This window comes from Crinia signifera, chromosome 4, assembly GCF_055691185.1.
Source record: "Crinia signifera chromosome 4, ASM5569118v1, whole genome shotgun sequence".
NCBI classification, from domain to species: domain Eukaryota; kingdom Metazoa; phylum Chordata; class Amphibia; order Anura; family Myobatrachidae; genus Crinia; species Crinia signifera.
Window position 1 is genome coordinate 208354886 of NC_139220.1, and position 13184 is coordinate 208368069.

General features: G+C 43.3%; 1 protein-coding gene across 4 annotated transcripts in view; it reads right to left on the reverse strand.

Moving 5' to 3' along the window:
• Nucleotides 1–7550: 7550 nt before the first annotated feature.
• Nucleotides 7551–13184, reverse strand: part of ANXA2 (annexin A2) — a 34972-nt gene continuing 29338 nt past the window's right edge. For all 4 annotated transcript variants that reach the window (XM_083183641.1, XM_083183638.1, XM_083183639.1 and 1 more), the window contains exons 10-13: nt 11321–11416; nt 9768–9826; nt 9368–9490; nt 7551–7760 (exon numbers count right to left, since the gene is read on the reverse strand). In XM_083183641.1, coding sequence (XP_083039767.1) covers nt 7701–7760; nt 9368–9490; nt 9768–9826; nt 11321–11416 — 338 coding nt within the window. In that variant the 3' untranslated portion in view covers nt 7551–7700. The remainder of the gene's footprint in view (nt 7761–9367; nt 9491–9767; nt 9827–11320; nt 11417–13184) is intronic.

Here is a 13184-nt window from a genome sequence, read left to right on the forward strand (position 1 = left end):
GGGCCATTTCTCATTGGGTATGGCCCCGGCATGTGTGTAAAAAATAATGGCCCCCCATTGTGGCCGCCCCCCCCCCCACGATTGACGCGAACCCGAAGCGTGGCGAGCGGTGGCGGTGCGCGTCCTCCGACCTTTTCATTCCCCTACTATCCACGTCGGCGTGGAGTTGAGAATAGATTAGTGTGGCGAGCGCACGCTGATACCTTCACAGATCCCTGCGTCCCCTCGCGGGCTTCACAGGTATCAGCGTCGGCTCGCTGCGCTCGCCACACTAATCTCAACTCCACGCCGACGTGGATAGTAAGGGAATGAAAAGGTCGGAGGACGCGCACCGCCGCCCCTCGCGGGCTCGCTGCGCTCGCCGCGCTTCGGGTTCGCGTTAATCGTGGAGGTGGCGGCCACAATGGGGGGCCATTAATTTTTACACACATGACGGGGCCATAGCCAATGAGAAATGGCCCTTATTCGGCCTTTTCCCATTTTTTACTATGTTAAATGGACTCAGTTTCAATGTTAAAATAATTTAACATTGAAGCCTATGGACAAATCGGGTCCATCGCATAGGCTTCAATGTTAAATATTTTAACATTGAAGCCTATGGGGAAATCGTGGGCATCGCGTCGCATCATGTGCCTTAAAGTTAAGGCACACGATGCCGGCGATTGTGGCCGTGATAAGAAACAAGTACCCAAGTTTTTTTTTTTGCAGATGTGTCATGAGAAGCTTGGCTAAAACTTGTATTTTAAGCCTACAGGTACTGGTGCACCTACTTGTTTGCAGGTTGAAACTAAGGTAGGAGAACTCACTTCATAGGACTAACCTACTGTATGCTTACAGTTCTTCCCACAGCCAATACAGGAACTATAAAGCCGGGTATACAATAAGTGATTAGATGGATGATGCATTGTCCTAACGCAGATTCGAATGGTAGAGTGGCCACCTTGCTTAGTGTGTCACTGTGATTATGTGGTCCTGTGTATCATTTCCAGGGTCGTCCGGTCAGGCTTGCTGTATATCTAAAAGGATGATTCAACGCACAATGGCATGCATTTTAAATTAGAGAAGCGCACCTGAAACGTTTTGGATCTGGATTGGTTTTGTCAAAACCACCCTTTTGAGTTTTGGATCTTTATTTATTTTACATCCTAAAAACAGCTAACACCACAGAATGTTGAATTTTTTTTTGTTTTGTCTTCTTCCTACAGTATATTCTGAGCAGCTCACAATAATGTTTTTAGGCTGAAAGGTTGCGGTAGTTGCATGACAAAGCTAAGGGACACGAGGGTGACGCACTGGAACATTTTTTTTAACATAATTTATAAAGCTGATCCTAAGAGCGCATAATGCAAAGAAAAGGAGGCGTAAGATGGAATTATCCTTGGGCAGCCCACCCACCCGTATGTTGTATATACTGGACATTCACACTTTAACAAACCAATCATGTCCGTGGTAGGGACTACCACACTTGTGGCTGAAATTATAGCGTTATTTGGGTCCCCCTGTATTTCTAGAATCAGCACTGGGCTCTTGGAACGGTTCTGATTTACCAAAAAATGAGGGGTTCCCCATATTTTTTATAACCAGCTTTGGGGAACCATGCTTTTTAGTTATTTATTTTTCTACTTTTTCCACAGAGGAGGCTGTACAGATCTGACTGATCCATGCAGGCTTCAGCCAATACGCCTGGAAACATAATTTTTTTTTCTTTTGTATTTTCTGCTGAATTTGTAGCTGAATTTAGCAAATTGATAGTAAATTAGTCATATGGTGTATACACACGGTGAGATTCCCTTGCTATTCAACTTAAGATTCGACTTGCTATAGAATCTTTGGTACTTGTTTCCTAGCAGGGCGCCCAGTATGCATTTAGCATACTGGGCTATTCTCTGTAGTGAAATCGGATCGCACAGCATGTATAGTGCCGTGCCATGCGATGTCCATATTAAGTGCACAGGAGTGCTTATACAATGAAGTATCGCATGGGATCAGAGGGCACCATAGACAGGGTGCGATCCGATGCGATATTTCATTGTACAGGCACCCATGCGATGAGATGTGATGTGTGCTTACTATGAGATGTGGTGGGTGCTTGCTATTGAAAGCACGTATGGCATTTTTTTGTGTCACTTCTACCCCGAAGCGGAACGTGTCCTCCGACCTTTTCATACCCCCACTATCCACGTTGGCGTGGAGTTGATTTTATTTAGTGTGGCGAGTGGACGTGGATAACTTTACATGTAGTCCACTGCGCTTGACACCCTTTCTGGCTCGGTGGCTCGCTGCACTATATAAAATCAACTCCACGCCGACGTGGATAGTGGGGTATTAAATGGTTGGAGGACGCATTCCGCCGCCGCTTGCCACGCTTTGGGGTGGTGTGGATAGTGGTGTTGTTTTAGGAACACATTCACACCTGCAATATCATACATCTGCTACAGTAATGACGACATGTGTTAACGAATAACTGAAAGCCATGAAAAAGAATGCAATGCGATTTCAGTACCGTACGTACTGAAATTGGGCGCCCTATTAGGAAACAAGTATCCAATCTTTGCTAACTCTGTACTATTTACATTCAATTCATACTATCTACATTCAATTTGCATTATATAGTGATTGCAGCCCTGTCTATCTGGGTTTCGATTTGTACTGTCACGGGAGTGCAAGGTAAAAAACCTGTGCGATCTGCATGTTATTTTGATTATATAGTCAAAATCTCATGCTGGATTGCACCCATGTGTACACAGTATTACACCATGAATGACTGTATTTGACATAGAATGGGTGTATTCGTACCCATTCCATCTTAGTAAATTCCCCCCTATGTATGTTAAGAACCATTAAATCCCAATTTCTGCTTGTAAGCCAAAATGTCATTATAAATTTCAGTTCCTTCATTTATCTCTAGAGGCATTCTATGTTCAAAGAATAGGTCACTACTGTTGTCACCAGTCATCTGTAGGCAGATGTCCTAGCCTCAAACCAAGGGCAAGCACTCTGCATGACATTTTGGGTAGACCTTTTTTTTACCCACCCTTTTCCAGGAGACTGCATCATAGTTTTGCCCCTAGATGTAGAGCAAGGTTTAGGTTTCTACTATGGTGTTTTTTCTAGTTTGAGTCATGCCAAGCCTGAACATTAAATTGCTAAGCAACCACTTGTATGTGGAGCCATTTCAAGATAGAAGATTCAGCCACTCATGAAAAAGAGGAGTTTCATACCTTTGGAAATCAGACTCTTCATGTCCTTATTTGAAAGGCTTATTGTGCATTACTCAGATTTGCAGTTAGAACTATACCTTTCCAGTTAACTCTCCATGCCTCTTGGGTGTTCACAAAGGTTATGGATCCTATACTGGCCTCATGAGGAACACAAGTCATCACAGCTGTTTCCTACAGCCAAGACTTTCAAGTGAAAACTACTGTTGTCTATGCAACAGCATAACCTATACACTTTCACAGGTAATTTCATAAAATAAAAATACTAAAAGCAATATCTTCTAGCAATCAGCTGGTGTAATCTTACAAAGACCTTAAAGTTATAATGTATGTAATATATGCACTGGATGGATTCACTTGGAATTGACATAATTCATAACATACATGGAGACTTCCCCCACACTACTGTAAAACCAGACAATGGGAGTACTGGGGCAGGGTTAGAAAGTGTGGGTCAAGGTTTATGCTAACTCATGGTTGCCTACCCGACCCTCTCCTTCAGGGAGAAAATGCTCTGTTGTTGGACATGTATGATTGCCATCACCTGTGGGGAGCTAGGTAATTGATAAGGTGTTTCACCACAGGTGATGGCAATCGTACATTACCAGGGAAGTGCAGGAACAGAGCATTTTCTCCCTCATAGAGAGGGTCAGGTAGGCAAGCATGTGTGAACTCCTGTGTGCTACATAGCACTCTATGCATACCTGGGGGATCACATGGTTCATTGGTAGGAATGGTTGTCACATCAGGAGATCTTCTGCATGATATTGGGCTAATGATGAATGTCAGACGTTGACCCCATGGCATCTCAGCTGAATATGAAGCTATCTTTTGGTAAAGTCTGTATGGCGGATCCTTGAGCTTATTTGGAAATGTGATGACTGCCAGGTGATTGTTTCAACTGGGATGTGTTTTTCCTTATTTTTCTCTCTCCATTGGGTGCTAAATCAGTTTTAGGTGACTCATGTTATCCTAATTGCACAAACAAGGGTTTATTCATCACAACCTTTGCAGGTTTGCTTGGATCAGGGGCTTCAGCGGATATCTATCAAGACTGATGGTACTTGTGTAGTTTCACGGCGCCACCGCGCGCACAGTGAAACTTTGAAACTTGGCAGTCTGCCAGACTCTGTGTTTACTGTGCGCGTGCCTCTCTAGCTGTTCTCAGCGCAGCGCGTGGCTGCTTTCCTTATGTAAGCTACGTTATCAGCGTAGCACTTGGCTGCAGCAGCGCACGCTGCCCAGCGCTGACAGGTCACTGTGGTACTTGTAGTTCCACAGTGAAATAGGCAGTCCTGCGCACCGCTGACAACCCGCTAAAGCGTCCAGACTCCCTGAACTGGACACCCCGGCAATTTAGACGTCTAGATTTAGTCTTCTAAATCCAGACTCTCTGCAAGCTGCTAAGATGGGGGCATCTAAATTTAGACGCTAAAGCGTCTAAATTTAGAAGGGTCTAGGGGTACACTATTAAACCTGTTCACAATGACACTAGTCGACGTAACAGCTGTTGACCTTGTTAATTCCACTATCCACGCCAACCCGAACCGTGGCGGCGGTACGCGTCCTACGACCTTTTCATACCCCCATTATCCACGTCGGCGTGGAGTTGATTTTATAAAGTGTGGCAAGGGCACGCGGATACCGATGAAGCCCGCGAGGGGATGCGGATACCTGTGAAGGTATCCGCGTCCGCTCGCCACACTTTATAAAATCAACTCCACGCCAACTTGGATAGTGGGGGTATGAAAAGATCGTAGGACGCGTACCGCCGCCCCTCGCGAGCGCGCCACACTTCGGGTTGGCGTGGATAGTGGAATTAACAAGGTCGACAGCTGTTACGTCGACTAGTGTCATTGTGAACAGGTTTAATAGTGTACCCCTAGACCCTACTAAATTTAGACACTTTAGCGTCTACATTTAGATGACCCATCTTAGCGGTTTGCAGGGAGTCTGGATTTAGACGTCTAAATTGCCGGGGTGTCCAGTTCAGGGAGTCTGGATTTATTGCCGGGTTATCAGCGGTGCGCAGGAGTCTGGATTTAGCGGCTAAATTGACGGGTTGTCAGCGGTGAGCAGGACTGCCTATTTCACTGTGGAACTACAAGTACCACAGTGACCTGTCAGCGCTGGGCAGCGTGCGCTGCTGCCCAGTGCTATGCTGATAATGTAGCTTATATAAGGAAAGCAGCCACGCGCTGCGCTGAGAACAGCTAGAGTGGCACGCGCACAGTTAAACAGAGCATCTGGCAGGCTGACAAGTTTCAGACACAGACTGTGCATGCGGTGGTGCCGTGAAACTACACAAGTACCAGACTGATTTCCCAGCTCTTTCTATTCTGTTCTATGAAGGGTATGCGGTCACTTGGTAGACAATGTCCAGAAAGACCACTAATGGCCAACAGTGAGTAGGTTGACTGACAAAAAGTCGACATGTGTTTTTTCACATTTTTATTTTTTAATGCTTTATTATGTTCCCACTCTATGTCCACTTGGATAGTGGTGTGCCAAGTACAGCAAATGAACACCGTACACTTATACGATGCCTGTGCCGACAGACTCATGTTGACCTTATTTGTGTCAACCATGTCTATATCGACTAGAAGCTTGTGTCAATCTGCAATGGGATTTCTTACATAGCACGGATGTATTAATTATCGCATACAGGGACAGAGCTTGCGCGAAAGCTCGGTTTCTTGAGTTTGTGCTGATGACATTTCCTGGCCATTTGCAACCCCCTTCCACCCTGATAATACTCACGTACACGGGGTATCTGTAAACGGAGCTCCTGATGGTCATCGGGGCTTCTCCTGTGAACACCGGTGGTGTACGTTACTGCACAGGGGGTCACAGAAGGGTTTAATGTGGTTGCAGCTAGAACCACCTGTTTTTTTTACTTTTTCCATCATGTACCTGGAGGGGAATATAAGTCTGTGGCGAGCATACAATTCAGCTGAAATAACATAACCTACACCTATGTAAAGTACAGATAAAAAAAACGCTGTGAGAGCATCCAATAGCTTCCTCCCTCACCTAAAGTCACATCCTGGTCAAAAACCAGAAGTTCGATATAGAGCCCTTGCAGTTGATGTTTCGACTGAGGTGACATACCATATGAGCCATGAGGAGTATGAATGTTTCCAACAGTACACCCAAAGTGTGCCTTTGCTTGCCACCCTTTACTAGAAAGAATAGATGGTGCCCTGGATAGTCAATTGGCGTTTCACTGACCTTGCTGCCATCCTGTTGTGGGTCACATGGCATGTTCCACTGGTCACGTGGTTCAAATCTACATCCAAAGCCTGGGCACTAATTTCTACAGTCACAAGTGAACAGGGAGCAACTAAGATCAGCAACCCACACGTGCACCATCACCGGTCCCTGGGTAGGTATGAATTTTCTTTATTTAATTTATTTTGTTTACACAGCGATCAGCTTGTGTAATGGTGCCCATACACGGCGCGGTGTGATGCGTGCTGCATCGCACAGTACAAAAAGTATGTGCTGCACATACTTTTTGTACTGCTATTGCATGCAAATCGCATGCGTTGTGATGCAATCCAGCCCATAATGGGTGCGAGGGCACCTTAAGCATCAGACACACATAGCAGTCCCCACACAGCTTTCTCTACCTGCTCTGCATAGACAGGCATATTGCAATGAGACCTAGGACTATACCACCACGGCTCACTATGGGTCTTTTTACAGGTTTTTTGTTTGTTTTTAGTACATTTGGCCAGGTCGCATTTCCTATTATAAGTAATGGAAATGCCATCTGGTTACTTAAAAAAATGCTAATTAAAGTATAGGGAGCAGCTTTTCTTAAAAACTGCTCCATAAAGGCATTTAATGCATTCAGGTGCCACTAAATGGATGTAAAAAAAATTATTTTCACAAATCTATTGTTAATAAATCTGCCCCTTATTGATCGGAGATGGAATACTTGAAATAAATGAAATTATTTGCTAAACAGAATTTTCTTATTTTCTATCAGGCTAAAGGTGCCCATACACGTTACAATTATTGTATACAATATTGCATCTCATCTCGGTTTTGCGATGAGATCTAGTACAAAAAGTATGTGCAGTACATACTTTTTGTACTAGATCTCATCGCAAAACTGAGATGCGATATTGTATACAATAATTGTAACGTGTATGGGCACCTTTACTTGAGTATTATTTCTAGGAGTTTGAAGGGGGAGGGAAATAAATAATGAAATTGTTGTACATAAATATATATCTAACAGTGAAGGTAAAGACAAGTATAATAGTGACTAAAGGGTGTGTTACAGTTGTTTAGACAATCATAGAAAATAACCACACAAGTCCATTTACACAAAAACAATCTGTATTTGGGAAGTTGTATTGGTCAGTAACTGGGAGGAAGCAGGCAGGTCACACATTACAGGCTGGGGAGCTCTGCAGACATGTTCAGGACAAGCAATAAGGCATCGGGCAGCAGGAATGATGTAGACGAGGCTCAGTCATCGCCAGCACACAGGTTTAGCAGGGCGCGTTGATAATCCCCTTTTGTGTCTTGCTGTAATGTGGAAGAAAGTAATAACCGGAATTAAGGAGAAGCCATTTTTTAAACAAAATGTAGAAGAGTCTCAAAAAGTTTATTAAAGCCGCCATATGTACTCTTGCTAAAGTGCATTAACAATATTTTAGAGATGTTGAACCAGACCTTACTATAGGTTTTCACGCAATTGCAGCAAGAAAAGATTACAGCTTTGACGCTGTGAGTGCCAGCATTTCTGTGAGAGATGTGCACAATATTCACTACAAATGCCAGGGCGTGGTCCAGGAATATGAATCAATTTAGTTATGCGATTCCTAGTCCGACTATGCATTTTAGCGGGTATTTCTCACAGTAACGTTGCCACTCATAGGGTGCCATAGGTTACTGGTCAAGGACCAAATCAATTTGTTTATGTTCAAAGTGATAGATACAACCAGTGCTAGTGTCTGCCAATCACAACTGTGGACAAACAGTAGTGCAACAATGTCCTTTGTAGCAGAACTGGACTACACGCTAAAGGTGCTCATACACTAGTAAGATTTCTCTTCAGATCTGCCTGGTTGGAACAAAAACCTGGTTATGGATGAGTGACAGTTTTTGCCAGTTTTTCAGCATTTCCAAGCAAATGGTAAACTGTCATTTGCTCTTATCCATAACCATGTTTTTGTTCCAACCAGAGAGATCTGAAGATAAATCTGTGTGTGTATGGCCACCTTAACAGGTAAGAATAAGTTCATTCATTTAATATTTTTGCTGACTTTCTCTGTTCTACCCTGATACTACTCTATATGGTACCATGATTCAACAAAGTTTGGGAGCTGCTGGTGTAATAATTACTTTTAAGATACAGAAAATTAAAAAGCCTCCCAAATCCTGTGCACCTTGGCCAGTATGGAGTCTTTAAAAAAAAAAAAAAAAATAATAATATCATCAAGTGTATTTTATTGAATTATATAAAACATGAAATAAACATACAAACCAAATATGTGATGTCAAGAGGAGTGTCTTTTTTTTTTCACCCAAAAATGCATCTTATTCACTTTGTGATGTGAGTAAAGGTGGCCATACATCAGAAAGACATTGCACCAAATCATACAATCTCAATGGATTGTAACATGGATTGTATGCAGACACTTTTGCACAATTCTGTCACTACTCTGAAAACAGTTTTCAGAGGATTGCTGCATTTGGGCTATTTAATAATGGCATAACACAGCAGATGTGAGCAGATTGGTAATTCCTGCAACCTGTAAATTAAAAAATAGGAATTTCGGTAGGCCAGCCCCTATTTAAATGTAGCTTTAATCATACAGTCATGCAGCAGATGGATTGTATAACAGATTGTGAGTACATTGTGCATCCAAAACCATCAAGGACTGCTGGGGGAGTTGAAGGGAAATTGGACACAATCATGATTGGAAGACCGGTCTTTCTGATGTATGGCCACCTTTAGACTTATTTTCAGGTGAAAAATGTATGAGATGCTCAGCTTTAGTATATGCGCTCAGGACTAGGCATGACTAGAATGGCTGTATAATGTGACTTTAACAGCAATTATGGAAGACCCATCTGTAATGCCCCATGCTTTTGTGATGACTAAAAGACAGATATTATGACACACTTACCCCAATGTAGTAGGACAGAGATTTGCCATATTTTTTCTTGAACTCTGCTCTAATTTTTAGCATGTCCACTTCACTTCGAGAGACCATATTCCGGATTAACACTTTATCTTTTGTTCCTTTGCCCTTATAGAAATAAATTAAAATTCACTATTGGACAAGTACCTATATATACTGTATAACCACAATAAAGTTATAGATAGAAAAATGTTAAAAAATTGTAGTAAATAAAAAAAATAAAAAGGCAGGGAAATACGGGAATCAGAAAAAAAAACCCATTGACTATATTTTGGAGCTTTGTATAAATGGCACATTCAATGGTGGACATACCATTGGCAACAGTGGGAAAAAAAAAACTTGAGATAGATAGAGATAGAGGCATAAGTTATTATCAAAATGTTACCTTCATGGATTCGTACAACCGCTCAGCAAAATACAGTGGCTTGTTCTCAATACACTGGACTGGAATAAAAACAGCAATCAACACATTCAATTAATCATGAGGCTTAAAGCTGGATTCTTACTTTTATAAATGTGCACAAAAAGGGAGAAGATGTGTCACAACACTGGCGTTAGCAGTTTTGATATACAGAAATATTTTTAAGGGGCCCATTAACTAACATTATTTTTACTAACATAATGTGGAAAGGGGTGTTTTCACACCATTTTACATTATTTTAGTTTCACCTGAATGTACTAAAGGCCTCTTGGAGCAGTTTTCTTGAAAAACTGCTCCAAAAAAGCAGATTGCATTTCCCATACTTCTAATGAGAAACGTGATTATAAAAAAAAAAATGCTTTTGGCCCTGTGATTAAAAACGCCCGCCAGCTTCAGGTGCGAAATCTGGGCTTGTGCACCGCTAGCGCTGCTTATATTTAGAGAAAGCTGCGCAGGAACCAGGCCACTAATCCGCTATGTGTGGCTGATCACAGTGTAAATAAAAAAAAATAAAAACACACTTGCCTCCCCAGGGTCTGGGGATTCCTGGTGCAGTAAAGTGACACTGCAAAGCGGCTGGTCACTTTACAGCACCGGGGGCGCCAGGAGAAGGCAGCTCCAAAGAGCGACAAAGCTACAGGAGCCAATCCCAGGGGGTTGGTGAGTATACCAGCTGTGGGGGGGGGGGGGGGGGGTCACAACAGAGGGAGTTCCAGCGGCGATGGTGTTGCACGCGCAGTACAGCATCAGGGTAATTCCAGCGGCGATGGTGTTGCACGTGCAGTACAGCATCAGGGTAATTCCAGCGGCGATTGTGTTGCATGCGCACAGTACAGCATCAGGGTAATTTTTTTTGTGACAAATACCCAGATGTTGCTGCGGAGACCCATCACAATATAGTTTCTATACTGTAGACAGTAGTCATTCCTAATGCAAAATAATTAATGTCAATAGTTTAAAATGTCAACAGGCAACAGGCTGACATTCTCAGAATTTTAAAATGAAATGTCAACATAGGGTCAGCACCAGAGTTAGTGTTAGGTGTAGGGATTAGGATTAGTGGAGGAATGCTCCTCAGGCAGCTGGAGAGACAAAGCTATGACCCAAAAGTTAGGGTCACATGACCGTCTCTACCCGGAAGCTGCTGCAGCTGTCAGGGGCAATTAAGTGACTGCTTGGCCACCAAGGACTATAGGTCGACGCGGACATGGTCTAGATCTGGGGTAGCCAACCCTAGTCCTCGAGAGCTACCAACAGTGCATGTTTTGCAGGTCTCCTCATAGATTCGAATCACAAGTGAGCTAATTAGCTCCATCTGTGTATCTTTTAAAATGTGTCAATGATTAATGAGTGCAGCTGTGCAGCAGCTAGGTTGTCTGGAAAATGTGAACTGTTTGTAGCTCTTGAGGGCTAGGGTTGGCTACCACTGGTCTAGATGATGAATGTCAACATGACTGCCCATATCACGCCACACCTGAATATATATTCTAAGCAAAGTCACATTTAATCACACTCACCAAGATTGAGGAATGCATTTTCCAGGTCCCCCTTCACTTCCTTCTTGATGCTCTCCTGCATGTCATATGGGCTGTAACTCTTGTACCTTTCAAAGACTGGATATGAAAAACAGCCATGTTTAGTATTGGAATCCGCAATAGTAACACACTGGTTATTTAGCAAGTCAAACCCATGCTAACAAAATGGTGGCATGAGAAAGCAGCATCATGTACAGGCATATCAACAAGCATCCCTCCAGATATTGTGGAACTATACATTGCAGCATGCTCTGCCATATATTTTGCGATTCGGGAATGCCCAAACTGTGGCAGGGCAGCATGGAGACTAGTCCTGCTGGAGAAAGTCTCAGTTCAGTGTTCAGCTATAGGTTTTAATGCAGCTAGTAACGGACTAGTATCTAGTTACAGTATATACCGTGTAAAGATGGCATTCTAGAATTTGTTAATTTAATATTCTGAGAGTTCTAGAAACTTGATAATGCTGTGGCATCAGATTTCTACCTTTGTTAAGGTTCTTTTAACCCAAAATATTTTTAGTTTTGGTGGAGTTGGGCATGTCTATGGTAAGCATATTGAAGTAACACTGTGGTTTTCCTGTTTGATGAATGATCAGCAGCTTGCATAGCTCATGGAAGGCAGGTCAGGGCATGGAGGGGGCTGTCTGTAGGGGCCTATAAGCTCTCCTCAGGGACTACAGGCATAAAAGGGTTGCCTTGACGATAGTGAATCAGATACAGATTCCTTTCTATGCACATATTGTATCACACCATAAAAGTGGATTAGATATTTATTACAGGAATAAACAGAAAGTTTCTGTATTCCACTGGAGTAACTCTGTACTGTTTAATGATAAAATAAATGAATAATATGGAAAAATGCTGTTTATTTAAAAGGCATTTAGTGTAATGAAGAAGAAGAATCAGATATCAACCTACCCTCAGTTGATAATGTATGGGTGTCCATGTAACCAGTCAGCTTAATGTTAATCCCACATGGATAGTACAGTGCACATGCATATGTAACCTTATACTCACTACATACCTAATGTAATATAGGCTAACTGTGGTTTAATAATTAATATTCCCAAATATGAAATGATCCTTTATCCAAAATGCTATGGTCCCGAGCATTTCGGGTAAGGGATACTGAACCTGTATTAATGTTGGGATGTGTACTTGACCCAATTAGGCTATGGGCAGTATTCAATGGTCCCAGTGAGGGGAGTTTGTACGGTGAGGAAGGCTTTTTTGGCGAGGAAAAACCATCCTCACTGTTCAACCCCCTCGCCATATGCAAGATTCTGAGGGGAAACCCCCGATTCCCCAGAACGTCAAGGTTCGCTGCAAATGCAGTGTGTCCGCTGCAAATAGCAGCGAGCCTAGCCGTTTTACAGCCGCACTCGCCGGTTCCACCTCGCTGAGAAGAACCAGTGAGTGAAGGGGGGGTGACGGCGAGCTAACAGCTATCACCTAAGACACTGAATATACCCTTATATATCCATGGATCAACGTATGAACCCAATATTGACATGGTAAAAGTGGGATGCAGTTAAAATCCCGGCGGTCGGGATCCCGGCGTTCAGAATCCCGACCGCCGAAATCCCGACACTTTCTCCCTCCGTGGGTGTCCACAACACCCCTGGAGGGAGAATAAATTAGCGTGCCGAGCGTTGCGAGGCACCGGGCCCACTGCGTGGCGAGCGCAGCGAGCCCGCAAGGGGGGGCGATCCACGTCCCCCCTTGTCTGGATTCCGGCGGTCGGGATTCCGGCGGCGGGATCCCGACCGCCGGGATTTCATACTGAATCCGTAAAAATGTTACTGTCCACTACTACTATTGCCTGTTCCCAGCCATTGTATGGAATT